Below are 17,768 nucleotides of genomic sequence, written 5' to 3'. Positions count from 1 at the left end.
ATAGTAAATTGTTTATTTTGATCAGTTTTTGAACAGTTATTAAGCCATCCATTTGAAAACCATTAGATTGATATCCTTACCATGAATAATGGAACACATGAACATCTTTACTAAAAAGCTTTTATGAGGAACTGTGACTGTTTATATTACTTCTCTATTCTTTCCCAGAGAAATGCAGAGTCCTGATAGTAACAGAAATGTTTTTTGCAGGGATTCAAGAATAGGCAAAATAATTATAGATGTTTTGGATTACATGTTCCATAATACTTTACCATTCTGGAGCTGATGAAAGCTGAAATCCAAAATATCCACACAATTTCCTGGTAGGCTACTTCAGATCTAATGGTGGGGTCCTTGGTGCTCTCTGAGCTCGGTTGTTTCCTTGCAGATATTTTATTACCCAACTAGGTAACAATGGTATAAATGGTACCAGATCTAACCATTCTTCCAGTTAAGAAGCCACAGCCTGCTCTTTGAGGAGATATTTTGGAATTAGTTGCAGTCAATACTCATGTGTGTAATTTTTAATCTGTATGTACCATACAAGTATGTAGTTAAAGGTTACAAATACCTGAATATTTGGAAGCCTAAAAGTGCACTATGTAGGGGAAGCCTGCTAAAAAGCTTATTTTTATATTTAACATCAAGAATAAATTGGTGCTGTACATCCTATTTAAGATGCTTCAATTATTTGATACTCTTATTTGGACTGGGTTATTTAGAGGACAGTTTTTTAAAACATGGGTTCTGTATTAAAATTAGTCTGATCTTATCAAGTCCTCGAACTGTTTCCAATTCACCTGTGAACCATCTGTCCTTCTCCAGGAATTTACAGCATAGAAATAAAGGAACAGAATCCAGTGATGGAAAAGGAAAAAAAAAGTGTTAGAAATAGTATCCAAGATGTGTGTTTATATATACATACATATATACATTACATACCTCTGGGTGCATTTATTATGTCATTATGATATAACTTACTGATATTACTATATCTGTATCTTATAATGTGTAATCCATCCCCATGTTTTAGTCTACAACCTCAATTAGCCCCAACTACTATGGTCTATGGGCTTAATAGAAATAGTAAGCCAAAACTACCAAGTCAAAATCGAATCCTTGCCAGATTGAAAATATATATTCTTGAAAATATATTCTTCAAATCAGAAAATAAAATTACTTTTTAATTACTTTTGGACCATTTTTTACTCTTAATTTTGTACTCCATCTTTTAAATTTGAATTTGATTTGTTCCATATACCTATACAGATAATGAATGGAGGCTTTTCTTTAAAAGTCGTTAATTTACACAAAGTGACAAGCTGTTATTTGTTTCAACCATGATTTGTTAAATGGCCATAGTGGCCTGGTTCACAGATGAGATTAAGGCATAAATTATGATTTACCAACCACATTGCTTGAGTTTGCACATTGGGATATGTCAAAAGCAGATAAACCACATTACAGTTTAGTGTGATGTGGTAGTGGCTGAACAGATGAGCTTCTCTAAACCAGAAGTGAGCCATATGTGCCTCTCATGTCAAAAACCCTATTTTTATCCCATTTTCAGGGCTTAGAATACTTGTACTGTTCTATAAGATATTTTGGAAGTTGCACCTATTTTGTTTGGAGCAGTTTATATTGCTCAGAAGTTGCAGTATAGCATGCTAGTACCTGGCAGGATAAACTAGGGGTGTCCAACTCGCGTTCTCACGGCATCATCACATGACATATCATGACTTTTTTTCACCTTTGCTAAACCGGGCATGGGCATAGCCAGCACATGATCCATCTGGCCCGTGGGCCACAAATTTGACAGCCCCCTCCTCATGTTCATTAAGTGATCTATCTGAAGAACCCTGAACTGACAGTTATTTAAGCATCTTCTCAAATTCTTGCCTTTAAATAATTAAAGACCTAATAAATAAGTTTATTATGAGCAAAAAATGGGATGGATGTAAACACTATAAAAAGGAAACTTTCTCCTACTCTTTTTTCCTTATTTCTCCATAAAAATCACAAATATACTGTAAAAGTAGACGCCAACACAATTTAATTGTAGCAGCATTAATTGTCAAACATATGTGGAAAAATGGTAGGCAGATATGTAGAATGTTGTAATAACTGGAAAATGTATGAATGTATAAATATGTAAGAAATTTTCTTCCCTTCTTTCACTATGTTTCATCTCGGTAGAAATGGTGAGGAAAAGGATAGGAGATGGTTATTTTAAACAGAGTGTATTGAGTTCAACATTTTTTTTTTTTTGGCCTTTCCAAATATATTAGACCACACCTTGCATAATTTCGAGTCATTTGTATTTTCTTTATGCTGGTTAGAATAGGAATTATATATTACTGTATATAATCCCAGCTCATTTGAATGGCACTAATAAGTCTTTAGTGCAATTTCTGGAATTATAAGCTATCTTACTCCTCAGTGATCTCGGAGGTTATACACTATAGTTAGGGTATGAATGCTGATTCTCTCTTAACTTATAGCCAATTTGGAATATCAGTTGAAGTGACAGGTTTAGCTAAGAATGCCTGATCTTTGCGTAATCAAAAGCTGTGTCCTTCTCTGAGAAACCCAGTACTTTTGCCCGCTGTTCCTTTATCTTAACAACTGCATTTCCTTTTCAGTCCATCTTCAGTAATAATCAGTAGTTGGTTGCTACCGGTTCGCACCGGATCAGGCAAACTGGTAGCGGCAGCGGCGGAAGGCTCCGCCCACCCACCCGGATGGTTCTGCGCATGCTCAGAAGTGCTGTGCGTGCGTGCGTGCATGAGCGAACCAGTAGCAACGGGATTTGAAACCTCTGGTAATAATGCCTGTAGCTTGTAGCAGTAATGATGCTGCTGCTGCATGCAATCAATTTGGGTAATAAATAATGCATATCTAGTAATACTTGACTTAAACATGAAAATTACACCTGCACTTACAGACACAAAAAGTTCACAAATATATTGATTTACTTTCCAAATGTTACTTGTTGGTTGATGTTGGAAATCAATATGGCAAAGATAATCTATAAAATTACAAAGAAATATATTTTCTGTGGCAATCTTATTTTGCAGGTGCTGGATATTGAAGTGCTTTTTCCTAACATTCAAATTGTCACCTTTTTATTTGCATTGTGAAACTATTTCTACTGATTTGTGGCCTTGTAAAATGCGATGTGGTGTGGCAAGCACAAAATTTTGGCATATTTTTAAAGGATAGTGAATTATCATTCATAGGAATGAATAAAATATATCTTTACATATAAGAAGAATGCATGCTATTGGAAGGCAATATTCTATTGGCAGTGAAGACAACTAGAATGAAGTTAGACATTTTTTCTTAAATATGTAGTAGGTTAGCTTTAGTGCAGACTGATCTAACACATTAATGAGAACTGAACTATAATGAATTTCCCTATGAACCAATTGTTAAAAAGACATATTTGTCAATTCAATTTTCTTTTTAAACTGCAAGTGCTTCAGTTGATGAACATAAGAGGAATACAAAATTAAACCCGTAGATGTTCTGGCTCAGAAAAAGAAAATGCTGAGAACACATTTAGTTGAAACAAGATATAAAAGCTTGCTATAATAATAACATTATGTAAAGACAAGCTAGGACAAGCACTAATGCGGTTCTCTAGGAACAGATTTCTTTGGAACTGAAACACTGAATGAATTACATTGGATATTATGCAAGTGAGCTTCTGATTGTGCAATGAGATTTGGCCTTGTTTTTCTCTCCTTATAATGCCACCAGATGTTTCAGAGAATTTCCCAACGTTTCAAATCAGATTTGTAGAATATGAAGTGCAGGAGGGAGAATCAATACTGCTAGCAAATGTTCTGTGAACAACTAAACACGGTTGCAAACAATCCACTAAAGATCTTTCTTCTTTACTTCAAAGAACTGGCCTCTAGTGAAAGCTCCAAGTATCCTGATGAACAGATAGACTTTTTTAGGAGAAATACTTGTGGTAAAGTATCTTTTCCACAGCTTTAGTTCTTATGTAATTCTTTCACAATTAGCTTCATTTTCAAGAGAAAATAGGTCTCTTATGGCAGGGAAGCCAAGCTTTAGTTCTATGTATCTGGTCTTGGGACCACTAGTAGTCTTAGGGAAACTGCAGGTGGTCTCAAAATGGCAACCCGAATTACCATCAAATTTCCCTTTTCAAGACCCTATAATCCCTTAATTTGAGGTAGAGTTAAGGCGACTGGATGGAGCTGAATGTTTACTGGCCAGATGCTCTTCCTGACACCACACAGAGTTTGCAGCAGATATTTTTTCTTTGTGGAGACAAATATTTGGTACTACGTAGTGAGCATCTTTACCACGGCACTCGTTTTGGTCATTAAAACTACAGGTAGCCCTCAATTTACAACAGTTCATTTAGTGACTGTTCGAAGTTACGGCACTGAAAAAAAGTGATTTACGACCATTTTTCCCACTTATAACCGTTGTAACCCCATGGTCACATGATTTACAGTCGGATGCTTGATAAGTGGTTCATACTTTTGACGGTTGCAGTGTCCTAGGGTCATGTGACCATCTTTTGCTACCTTCTGACAAGCAAAGTCAGATTCACTTAACAACATAAATTCTGGACTCTGTCATAAGTTGAGGACTACTGTGCTTAGATTTATTTACATTTATTTTTATTTAATTTTGGAGTTTGGAAATGCTATCTGAAAATAAACAGTTTATGTGACAAATTTCAGTGATAAGGTAATGGGAGTTACTGCAGTACAGAAAGAATTTTGGCTATGCAGTCATAATAGCAACAGGACTAAATTTGAATCTTGCACTATTTTATTTATTTTATTTTATTATTTAATTATATTTATATACCGCCCTTCTCCCGAAGGACTCAGGGCAGTGAACAGCCATGATCAAATACATAAATATAAAAATAAATAAATAAAAATATAAAATAATTTAAAACCAGATTAAATACTTTGGCTCACAATTTAATGGGATTTTAATCCCATTAAAATCCAATTTAAAATTTAAAACCGTTAAAATTAGGTTAGCCTGGCTTGCTGGAATAACAAAGTCTTCAGGGCACAGTGGAAGGTGCGCAAGTCCGGGATCCTCCGTACCTCCGGGGGCAGCTCGTTCCAGAGGGCAGGAGCCCCCACTGAGAAGGCTCTCCCCCGGGGGGTCGCCAGTCGACATTGTCTGACCGATGGCACCCCGCGGAGCCCTGCCCTGTGGGAGCGTACTGGCCGGTGGGAGGCTGTCGGTAGCAGAAGGGGGTCCCGTAAGTACCCAGGTCCTAAGCCATGGAGCGCTTTAAAGATGTTAATCAACACCTTGAATCGCACCCAGAAGACCACTGGGAGCCAATGCAGGAGAGGGGTTACATGGGAGCGCCCCGCCGCTCCCATAATCACCCGTGCAGCCGCATTTTGGACCAGCTGGAGCCTCCAGATTCTCTTCAAGGGAAGCCCCATGTAGAGAGCATTGCAGTAGTCCAGACTACAGAAAACTTAACTACAGAAAAAACAATTGCTACAAACCTGCCTTCCATTGAGGGTCTGTATACGGCATGAGTCAAAAAGAGGGTTGTGTAAATATCTACAGACCCCTCACATCCTGGACATAAATTGATTCAACTTCTACCCTCAAAATGACACTGTAGAGCACTGCACACCAGGACAATTAGACACGAGGACAGTTTTTGCCCTAATGCCATCACTCTGCTTAACAACTAGTTCCCACAACACTGTCAAATAATTTACTAAGACTGTATTACTATTATTCTTCTCTTCCTTACTAGTATCTATCTCTTCCCACTTATTACTATAACCATGTCGCTTGTATCTTTCAATTTATATTATTTTTATTTGTTTCCTAGTACGATTTGATAGCTTATTAGTAACCTTGACTATCACTAAATGGTGTATCTTTTTATTCTTGATGAATGTATTTTATTTTCCTTATGTACACTGAGAGCATATACACCAAAGACAAATTTCTTGTGTGTCCAATCACACTTGGCCAATAAAGAATTCTGTTCTGTTCTGTTCTGTTCTGTTCTGTTCTGTTCTGTTCTGTTCTGTTCTATTCTATTAGCTATGTTGTTCATGCATTATTATGCATTTTTTTTAAGCAATTATCCTTGGAGATGTATTTTTATCCTAATCTAATCCTATCCTAAAAGGTGTATTAGTTTTATGCTGCAATCTAGAAAGAGTGCAGAAAAAAGCAGCAAAGATGATTTAAAGGACTGGAGGCTAAACCATATGAAGAACGATTGCAGGAACTAGATATGTCTACTCTATTGAAGTGAAGGACTAGGGGTGACATGATAGGAGTCCTCCAATAACTAAGGGGCTGCCACGAAGAAGAGATTACCCTATTCTCCAAAGAACCTGAAAGCAGGATAAGCAATGAATGAAAATTTATCAAGGAGAAATCCAATCTAGAATTAAGGAGAATTTTCCTGACAGTTAGAATGATTAATCAGTGGAATGGCTTGCCTTTGGAAGTTGTAGGTGCTCCATCACTGGAGATTTTCAAGAAGAGATTGGACAACCATTTGTCTGAAATGGTGTAGGGTCTCCTGCTTTAGCAGGGGATTGCACTAGAAGGCTTCCAAGGTTCCATGCAACTCTGTTATTCTGTTATTATATAATCCACTTTATTCATGATAACGACTGCCCCTCCTTTGTCAACCTGTTTGATCAGTGCCCTGGCAATTGCCTTAAAAAAACACGCTAAGAGATTTTTTAAAATGATCTCTTATGTTTATCAAATGGCTTGTAGCAGCCAGAGGGAGGTTTTCAGTGCAGTGTGTCATTCCTTTGAAAGAATGCTATTCTCCATAGTGTAGAAATGGGAGGTGCCAGTCTGGGTATTCCTTGCTCTAGCTCTATGTCCTGAGCTGAAAACTTCTGAAGATCCGCCTCCCTGGTGACGTCTCCTCAGTTTTTTTCAGCTCAGCACAGCTCATGGCTGCAACTTTTAGCTCCTGAGCTTTGAGCTAGCCAAAATAGTAATAATTATTTCCCTGGACTTTCTTTATTTTCTTTCTTTGGGAATTTGATTCTGTTTTCTTCACAGCTTCTGTTTTACTGGATTTCCAAGGTACTGATCAAAGGGGCTCTCCGGTCCCTGGATCGAGCGTGGGGGGGGTGCCTGTTGTTCTCCCCCAACTTCCCCTAGCTTGTGGGCGGCTGTGAGGGGCTAGCCGGCTGGCTTTCGCCCCGGTCCCTCCAGATCCTCTTCAGAAGCCTCTCTGGCTTCCCAAACAGCCGCGGGAGCCGCGCGCGCCATTTTGGCTTGCCGCGGCCTCCCTTTGATCACCGCTCGTCAGCTGGGGAGCGGAGCGGCGTTTTTCTTGCTTTCCTTGATTTCGGAAGCTCGTGACTGCCTTGCAAGCTGGAATCTGGCAGGGGGCTGGCAAATTTGAACTCTGCAGCTCGTTTGAAGTGGCAATAGCTGAGGGGTTTGTGCATGGTGCCAGGGCCTCGCTGCGCCTTTGATGTAATGGCGGCTTGTAAGTCGCGGCGGCCTTCGTCCCCGCGCATTTTTTGGCGCTACTTAGTCCAGGCGGCCTTGATCCCTGGCAACCTTTGGGCACTGCGCTGCTATTTTTCTGCTCGTGAGGCAGAGGAGAATGTGGATTTCTGCCCAGAGTAGTTTCTTTCTGCGGGTTTGCTGGCCGGCCTGACCTGATAATGCTTCTAATCTTCAGAGAGGGCCTTTATTTAAACTGTCGCAGTTGAAGAGCGGCCATTTTGGAACCGGGAGCCATTTTGTTTTCATTCAAGGCCTGGCTTTATTTATTTATTTATTTATTTGTCTCTCTCTTTTGTTATCTATTTACAGAGTCTTTGGATTTTGGTTTCCTGTGATTACCAACTGACTTATTATCATGGGGGATGTGGACAGGCAATCTTCCTTTTCTGCTGAGGGCTCCTGGTCTCCTCCACCTGACAGGGGCAGGGCTTCTAGGCCTCGAACTGCCAGCATTGCTGCAGCTAATAAAATTAAGGCCAAGGCTAGAGCTCGCCCTGGGCGTTCCAAGGCTGAGGAGAAGACAGCTCAAGTTAGACAACGTGCCTTGGACAGAGAATTTGCAAGGGCTGCTGCCATTAATACGGCTGCTGACACCCCTCAAGCCACTGTGCCTGTGCCTCAGACATCAGCTCAGACTGTGGAAGATTCTGTTCCTCAGACTGTCCATTCTCCCTCCTTGGCTGGGCCATCCGGGGCTTGGTCTCCAGAGATACAGGCCGAGTCCCTTCAGCTTCCAGGGCCTTCTGGGACCAACAAACGCCCTGAAGCCACCTATACTCCCACTGCGGCTGGCCTTCGTCAGGATGAAGGGGGGGAGCTGGATGTTCAGAACTCCATGAAGTCCTGGGTGGAGCAGGCAATTAGGCAGGGCATTGCAGAAGGGATGCAGCTTCAGTCACAGATGTTTGCCCAAATGTATGCCCTTAGACCTGAGGAGTCCCAGGGTTTTATTGCCCCTTCTGATGACTTCCATGGGCAGGTTTCCCCTTCTTCCTCTGAGCTAGTTGACTATGTAGAAGACTGTCTGGAGGAGGGAGAGATTTCAGATGGGGATCAGATGCAGCCACCCAGGCCCGCTTTCAAGGGCTTATTCAACCCCGCCCTTTTGAAGCCACTTCTGACAAAGGCCAGGGCCACTGCTCGATTGGGCCCTGACCCAGCACTCTCTGGTACCTCGGGTACTGGAGAGCAGGATGATTATCTTTTCACAGAGCAGTCGGTGGAGGCAGATACTATTCCTATTCCGGGAATGTTTCTGGATATGATCCGTAGACAGTGGGCGGCCCCAGCTCTACCCTCCAGGGCCTCAGGGCTGGACAACCAGTTGTTTACGGTGGATGCGGACTTGCTTGCCTTGTTGGAGGTTCCAAGGGTGGATACTCCAGTAGCGGCTCTCACCTCTTCTTCTGTTTTACCACCTGATGCAGAGGACGCCTTGAAGGCAGAAGATAGGCGAGAGGAGACGGCACTTCGTCGCGCGCACCAGGCGGATGCCTGGGCTGTAAGAGCCTCTTCGGCAGCATCCTTCCTCACCAGAGCGTCGGTCAGATGGCTCCGCCAGCTACAAGGCCATTTGGCACCAGATGATGTTCGGGCACACCAAGACCTTTCTAAGATTTTAGCTGCAGCGGAATACACAGCGGATGCTACCTTGGCCGCTGCCAGGTTCTCTGCCAGAGCCATGGCCTCGTCAGTCACCGCTAGACGTATGCTCTGGCTACGTCATTGGCGAATGGACGGGAAGAATAAGTGGAAGTTAGCTTCAGCTCCCTTTGAGGGGGGGTTTCTCTTTGGCCGAGCCTTAGATCCCCTACTCATAGAAACGAGGGATAAGAGGAAGGTCCTCCCGTCCCAGAGCAGGCGATCGGATTTCCGCTCCTCCCCTTACTATAGGCGGCCCTCCTTCCGTCAGGGGGGAGCCGGGCCAAGCTTTCCCCGTCAGCAACGGCCCTTTAACTTCTCTAGACCTACTTACCAGGCAGATAGATCAGCCTTTCCCCGGGGTCGCCAACAGGTGTCCAACAAGCCCTTCAGGGGCTCTGGGGGCAGAGGGGCCAGGAGATCTAAGTGACTGTCCGTCTTTGGAACCCCTTGGAGGCAGGCTCAGCCTGTTTGCAGACCGCTGGGACGACCTAACAACAGACAATTGGGTGAGGGAGACAGTAAGAGCAGGGCTCTCCCTCGAATTCCTTTCACCTCCTCCGAGGCGTTTCCTCCCCTGCCCCGTTTCTGGAGACCCGTTCAGGCGGGGACTCATGGAATCGGTTATCCAGCATTTGCTGGATATTCGGGCCATTCAGCCAGTTCCACGGGGGCAGAGGGGGTGCGGGTTCTATTCCATCCTATTTGTCATCCCAAAGGCCTCGGGGGGGTGGAGGGCAATTCTAAATTTAAGAGGTCTGAACGAGTTCCTCGTTTACCGGAGGTTCAAAATGCACTCCCTGCATTCCATCTTGGCGGGAATCAGGGAGGGAGACCTTTTAGCCTCCATCGATTTGACCGAAGCTTACCTCCACATACCAATTCGGCCGGAGCATCGTCAATACCTGAGGTTTTGCTATTCAGGCCGTCACTACCAATATCTTGCCCTGCCGTTCGGGCTGGCTTCCGCCCCCCGGACGTTTACCAAGGTTCTGTCTGTCTTGGCGGCATATCTCAGGTCTCTTCCCATCAGAATTCAATGCTACCTCGACGATCTGCTCCTACAAGCGTCCTCCCAGCAGCGAGCGGAACAGGACTTGGCCACGACAATACAGGTATTGAGGGACCACGGGTTTTCGGTGAATCTGGCAAAGTGTCATCTGGTACCTTCCACAAGGTTAGTGCACCTAGGAGCCCTGATAGACACGCAAGCGGGGCAGGTTTTCCTATCCCCGGACAGACAGGACAGTATAAGGGCACTGATTCATTCCCTTCAGGGGTCCCAGACTGTTCGAGTAGACCAACTATCCCACCTGCTGGGGAAAATGATATCTTGTCTGAACATTGTTCCCTGGGCCAGGTTCCATGCAAGACCACTACAGTGGTTCTTGCTTCCCTTTCAGAAGGCGGGGACGAGCTCGTCCAAGATCAGAGTTCAAGTTCCGTTACGGGTTCTGCGTTCCCTGACCTGGTGGACGTCAGAGGCCATCCAGAAGGGGTGTTACTTCAGGGAGCCTCACAGGGTGGTAGTAACGTCAGATGCCAGTCTTCTGGGCTGGGGGGGTCATTGCGGATCCCAGATGGCCCAGGGCCGCTGGTCACGCCTCGAAATGTCTCACCAGATCAATTGGCTGGAACTCCGAGCTGCCCGTCTGTCTCTCCAGACTTTTCTTCCGCAGGTGAGGGGGCAGCATGTGCTCCTTCTCACGGACAATACAACAACGAAAGCCCATATCAACAGGCAAGGGGGGACTCGTTCCCAGACTCTCATGCGAGAGGCGGAGGCCCTTTGCCTTTGGGCAGAGACTCACCTTTTGTCTCTGTCAGCGGACCACATCGCCGGGACGGACAACGTCGAGGCCGACTGGTTGAGCCGAGCTACTGTGGACCCCTCGGAATGGAGGCTCCATCCCGACCTCTTTGCGGAGATAGTCGACCGGTTCAGTCGCCCGGTAGTGGACCTCTTCGCCTCTCCAGCGAACTCACAACTTCCTCTTTTCTTCTCCCGCTTTCCAGCCCTGGGAGCGGCGGGGGTGGACGCTCTGCGGACCCCGTGGCCCAGGGGCCTCCTATACGCCTTTCCTCCCCTACCCTTGATCCCAGCCGTCATTCGGAAGTTGTTGTTGGAGGGGGCGGAGATGGTGTTAGTGGCCCCGCACTGGCCCAGGCGGCCTTGGTTCGCCGACCTCGTCGACCTGTCGGTCGCCAGGCCCTGGCGGATTCCCCCGGACAGAGTCGCCCTCAGTCAAGGTCCGGTGCAGCACCCGGACCCGCAGAGACTTCAGTTAGCCGTGTGGAGGTTGAGCGGGGGCTCTTGAGGAGGGAGAACTTTCCAGCCAGGGTCATCAGGACGATGCAGGCGGCCAGGCGGCCCTCCACCACGCGCATTTACGAGGCCACGTGGAACAGGTTTGCGGTGTGGTGTGCCTCTAGACATTTGAGTCCAACTTCAGCATCTGTGGTGGAGGTGCTCGAGTTCCTTCAGGACGGGTTGGACATGGGACTTTCCACTAACACTTTACGGCGACAGGTGGCTGCGCTAGGCACTGTCTTGACACTTGGGAAGCAGGGTTCCCTCGCTAACCATCCAAGGGTGAAGATTTTTCTGCGTGGGGCGGCTAATTTAAAACCACCGCCTATTCACCGTTTTCCCACTTGGGACCTCGCTAAAGTCCTTCATGCGTTAACAAGGGCACCTTTCGAACCGTTGAGGGAGGCTAGTCTCCGTCTCCTATCGTGTAAGGTAGCTTTCCTTGTGGCCGTCACGTCTGCCCGACGGATCTCGGAGTTGGCGGCTTTATCGGTGCGGAAAGACCTGTGTATTTTTCACCCCAACAGGGTGGTTCTGCGGCTGGACCCTGCCTTCCTTCCTAAGGTCAACTCCTTGTTTCACCGGGCACAGGAGTTGGTCCTGCCAGACTTCTGTCCTCGGCCTAGGCACGCCTTGGAGCAGACCTGGCACACTTTGGATGTGAGGAGGGCCCTCCGTATTTACATTTTTAGGACCTCTTCTTTCCGAAAGACGGAGGCTCTTTTTGTCTCTTTTCAGCCGTCGACTCTTGGCCACAGGGTGACCTCTTCCACGGTGGGGCGCTGGCTTAGGACGTGCATCTCTTCTGCATATGAGCTTCAGGCTCTCCCGGTGCCTCAGGGGATTACGGCCCACTCCACCCGCAGTGCTGCCACAACTGCGGCCTGGTCTACTCAGGCGTCAGTGGAGGACATCTGTAGGGCGGCCACGTGGACTACTCCCACTCCCTTCATCCGTCACTATAGACTTGACTCCTTCGCTTCGGCGGAAGCAGCATTTGGGAGAAGAGTACTGCAACGGGTTCTTGAAGATCCGGGGTCGTCGGCCCAGGACAGTTCCCACCCTTAGGGCTGGCCAGTCTTTGGTATATCCCAGACTGGCACCTCCCATTTCTACACTATGGAGAAGGGACGTTGGTCTTACCGTGATACGTTCCTTCTCGTAGTGTGAAATGGGAGGTGCCAGCCCCACCCTGTCTGTGGCTGCCTGGCCCGGCTCCCCTGGTGGAGCAGGTTGTTTCTATCTTTCAGATGCGTACCATTCGCTTTGGCTTCGCTGGCAAAAACTGAGGAGACGTCACCAGGGAGGCGGATCTTCAGAAGTTTTCAGCTCAGGACATAGAGCTAGAGCAAGGAATACCCAGACTGGCACCTCCCATTTCACACTACGAGAAGGAACGTATCACGGTAAGACCAACGTCCCTTCCAGTTATGTTCTAAATGGAAGAGAGTTTGTCAGTAAGAAAGACTAATGCATTTATAGGTCCTCACGGCCCTTTCCCTTTTTTTTCCTTGAACTTTGTGAAGAACAGAAGTCGGTAATTTGCTCGGGCAACATGACTTTGTGACACTGTTCTGCAAAGCATATCTATTTTCTCACTCAGTTGAGGTTTAATTCAGTAAAGCAAGAGTGTAATGTTTTATTTTTTTCCATTTAGATGAAGTTTCTATAATGTTTGACATTGTTTACTTGAGCACATGTGATTCTGTTATTGAATAAGCTATCAAAGAATCAAAAAGGATGCAGTGAGCAATTCAGAAATGTCATTGGTATCCTCACCTGAGCCTTGCTGCCCATGTAGAAATTCTCAACTTGTACAGAAGGGTCCACCATGGACACCAAGAACTGCAATAGAAAGAAAAGAAAGCAACAAGATGGTTGTAGCCAGTACGGAAGATAATTATGGAATATTTCCTTACCTGTTTCAGTAGTGCAACACAGACTGTTTGGACAGTTTTACTTGATTTATTGTGCACTTTAAACATTATTTTACACAATAGCCTTTACACACAGTCATATCAGATCATGCAGGGCACTCACAATCTCATTTCAACTATCTTTCTTAAGATTTCTGTGGTTTTCGTTTGTATGCTGTCATGCTTATCTTTGCATCTCTGAAATCCAGTTTGCATAGCATCTTATTTAAAAAAAACAGCTGAGAGTTGTGGGAACCTGAGTCCGGATTCCATATGTGGGTTTTTCTTCCATAATATGGAATTGCAGGCTTTACTGCGTCTAAATAACCTCAAGAATAGACACTGTAGCAGGATTGCTACTTTTAAATTTTGTCAGCTTTCAGGGTGGATAAAAATCAATGATTTTTTAAAAAAAATCAAAAAAATCAGATTTTTTTTATTTAAATTGGATTTTTTTGATTTTTATCGAATTTATTTTAATAAACTTTTGGGGTAAAAATCTATTGTAAGATAGTTTTCTATTTAAGATACATAAATAATTTTGTTTTTTCAGCATGAAATGGAGCTTAGTTATGTAGCATGAGGCTATATATTCTGCAACACTGGGACTATCGGTGAGTCAACAATGGGTCAAAGGAGTAGCAGAGATGACAGTTGCTCTTTAAAAATTATGATTTAAATCGAGTTGATTTAAATCAAGCCTTTTTACTAGTGATTTAAATCATGATTTAAATTGTGATTTAAATCAACTCAATTTAAATCAAATCCACCCTCTCAGCTTTTATTCTCAGATTATTTGGAAAGCCAATTTAACATAATAAGCCAGAGCAGAAGGGAAAATGGGAATGCAGAATATTTCAAGACTCGGTAGTGGTCAGTTGATGGAGTCACAGGCTGATTTTATATGTATTTCAAGAGGATTGTTTAAGTATTATGTTTAATTGTTTAAGTATTATGTCTTCATAGTTTGACAAATTTATGATTGAATGTATTTATCATTTGCATGTGGCTTATTTAATTCATGTGGCCAGTGTCTCTTACTGTTGTGGCAGAAATTCTGTGATGCTGTGGAATTATGTAGAATAGATAAAATGAAAAATAAAATACCACAGAGGCTCAAACAAGTAAGTTATTCCCTGATCAGAAGATAAATATTATTATGGATTTTTCACTCTTTAAAATCTTTTAATGTATTGTTCAAAACTGTTTCTTAAATTATTTATTCAGCCAGGGATTTGTGGGAAAGATGTAAAAATAGACTTCTTTTTTTGTTTGTGTAACATAGTACAACATAAATAGCCAAATGCTGATATACGGTACTTTCATGAATAGACCTTGATCTAGTCTAGTAGTTTGTTCTTAAACATATATTTGGGGTTGCTTCATACAGATTCACTATATTTTAATATCTAAGAAATCTCTGTATATTGAGAAAGATTAAAGTTGTGAGTTTGTATTTTTGTCTGCCTCCAGTATTTTTCATATCTGTTAATTATAGTTTATTTATTGAAACCTTAGTCTTAGGGAGCACATATGTGTGTCTTCTGAATTTCAGTCTCTTTCTAGTATTTTCTCATGCAAAAATGGACAACTAGGGAAAATATCTCTGGAGTTTACAAATCTTTAATTAATGTCAAGGTAGAATGAATGATGCATATTAACTTTCATCAAGGACATTCATAATTCTTTAGTCATCTGGTTTTATCAATATTGTCATTATATTGGGTGATGTTTTCTTATTATATTCATCTTCAACTAGTCAATTACATTTCAGCTATATGTTCCTATAGCTTCCTGGAAAGTTACCACCTTTGTGAATGTAAACCTGAGGCTAAATGCGAAATTGTTACATTAGCATACTCTATTCTCTTTATTTCAGGAGAATTGCTAAGTCAGCCCAGGCCAGAGGGAGTAACTGAGATCATCTGTCCGAAGAATGGTAACGAGCGAGTGAATGTGGCTTTGGTTTATCCCCCTACTCCAACAGTGATCAGCCCTTGTTCCAAGTGACTGCTGGAAGTCGCCTGCCTTGGCCCCTATTATAAGGACACATCAAATGCCCCTTAAACCCTTGCTAAGCATTTTTGGAGATGTACCACCCAGAGATGGATCTAATTATTTATGGGGCCTGAATATCACAACTTGGGAAATAAAGGTATAGTGGGGTTGCTTCTTTTGCAAATGGGAAACACACTACAGTTAAATCAAGGTGGTGATGGTGGTGGGGGGTTATCAGAATTTTATGAGTGGTTTGATTTTCTTTTTTTTGAAATTTATACTTTATGGTACACATTGTAGTATTTCTATGCTTTCTGTACTTTGTATTCTATCAACAACTGAGCAACCATTGACTGCCTGGGGAGTAAATCCTTTGAGAGGAATTCAAAGTTACCTTTATAAGTTAGAAGTGTCAGAGGAAGCAGTTCCTATTTGTATATGTATCTAGAGAATACTAGTGTAAAAAATTGCAGAACTAAGCAGATGCTTCCCAATATCTTCCAAAGCATATTTAACTAGTTTAAGTTAGGAGATGAGTATCCAACAGGCCATATATAGTATCCCAATGTAACATTTATAGTTCCAACTACTTTCAGATACTGTACCTTAGCACCAAAATGATTGGTAGGAATTTTTCCCCCCAAAAATAAGAATGGAAATGGGAGCAGGACATTTCCAGAAAGTGAGAACTCTTCCTGTTTCTCTTCTCAACCTCCCATGGTCCCCCTAGAACAATTCAGGATGTTACTGCCAGTATACAGTCCTTTTGTCAATTTTTAAAGGATTTTCATTATCCTTACTTTGGGCTATTTTGCTCTTGTTCCCATCTTTAAATACCTGGAAAAAAAGAGGGAGGGAATTAACATTCAAACTTGTTCTTTCCAAGACATCATGTCTTTGAAAGATTTCCTGTAACCCCCAAAAAGGCCATGATCATTAATTTTGGTCTGTAATCCCTCAAAAGTTTACCACCCCAGTCTCCCCTTATACAGTTATTCCTTTAGTGAACCAATACTTTTAAAACTAAACATTAACTGATAAATTTTTCTCTACTAACTACCTGGAACAGGTCTGACTATCAATATGAACAAAGTTTTTGCTGATAACGAGTATTTTAGGTTGTCCTATTGCTATAATTATTCTAATAAAACAAATATTAAATGTGTAACTGGACTGTATTTTCCTGAAAGGACAACTTTTTTAATACTTTGCATTTAAAATGGAAGAGCTCATTCCTTTCAATTGTGCTACTTCAGAACAAGATAATGGACACAGATAAATTGGTTTTAGCATAAAATCCCCTTTGAATGGAGGAAGGATGATGTTTTAAATTAGGGTCATCTTTCTTTTAGAATGAGGCTGTATTTTTAAAAAAATCATAATAGCTATTCAATACTGACTGATTTTATCATAGGAGTAATACTGAACCACAACTCCCTTCTGTTATTCTTTCGGATTAGCTTCACTAAGGATCACAGAAGGCAGATCAACCATGATAGCTTTGTACAGAGAATGGCTATTCCAGGGTATTAGAGAATGGCTATCCTTATTATGCTCTGCGTGTGGATTTCCTGAAGATACCCAAGATTTGATTGATATTAGTTGCTCAGTTTAATAGATGTTGATCTGATTTAGTAAGAATAAATATGTCTGTTTTCTTTAGTTATCCTTAATTTTATTACAGAGATTTATTTAATTTGGGGGTTGGGCAACAATAAGGTAATTGAATATATATATATTTGGAACCATAAGCATTACGAACCTTGATACTTCAGTTCTGCCTTCTTCTAACATACAGATTAATGAGAGCAGGTGAGCTGAAGGCTGTGCATTGGGGTGGACACAAATCTGCAATCTACATGAATTGATCCTTTTCACCGATTGGGGTTGGACTGATATGTTCAGAAGAAACAGAAAGCATCATCATCCTGATCTACTGTTGAATCTGATTACCCTGCAGTATGAAGGCTCTCACAAGAACCAAGACCATTGTTCGCTGAGAACACTATTGACCTGTGTTTTGCACTTGTTTGGACTCACGAATGTAAGCTTTTTCTCAATGTATGTACCATTAGATGTACCTGAAGAAATATCTAATGAAAAGGAATTGTTGTTAACTTTGGTGGTTTCTGTGCAGGTAGGTGTTGAATTTATCACTGGCAGCTTCAGTTGGCCCCTCCAGCAGGCAAGAAGTCTAGCATCTATTCACTTCTTCCATGGTCTTTAGAAGCCAAGACAGACTGTCAGAATGGTGCTTGGGGAGTTCTATTATGTCTGTGGGATACCTTTTTAGTTCTCCTGTGTGTTTCACCCCAATTATACTGTCTATTAAATCATAGCGCTAGCTGTTACTTGTGCACAAGGATAGCAGT

At 42.8% G+C, this 17,768-nt stretch overlaps 1 protein-coding gene across 1 annotated transcript in view; it reads left to right on the top strand.

Moving 5' to 3' along the window:
* The window catches only part of MFHAS1 (multifunctional ROCO family signaling regulator 1), a 31,257-nt gene extending 13,801 nt beyond the window's left edge, over window positions 1–17,456 (top strand). Inside the window, exons 2-3 of the mRNA XM_070935400.1 lie at window positions 15,278–15,553; window positions 17,195–17,456. Of these exons, the coding sequence (XP_070791501.1) occupies window positions 15,278–15,408 (131 nt within the window). The 3' untranslated portion in view covers window positions 15,409–15,553; window positions 17,195–17,456. The remainder of the gene's footprint in view (window positions 1–15,277; window positions 15,554–17,194) is intronic.
* The last annotated feature ends 312 nt before the right edge of the window (window positions 17,457–17,768 follow it).

Source organism: Pituophis catenifer, unplaced genomic scaffold (assembly GCF_029215685.1).
Source record: "Pituophis catenifer annectens isolate HBS135680 unplaced genomic scaffold, rPitCat1.0.hap2 SCAF_2, whole genome shotgun sequence".
Lineage (NCBI taxonomy): Eukaryota > Metazoa > Chordata > Lepidosauria > Squamata > Colubridae > Pituophis > Pituophis catenifer.
The sequence above is the reverse complement of the archived record's forward strand: the minus strand, read 5'-3'. Positions and strand labels throughout refer to the sequence as shown.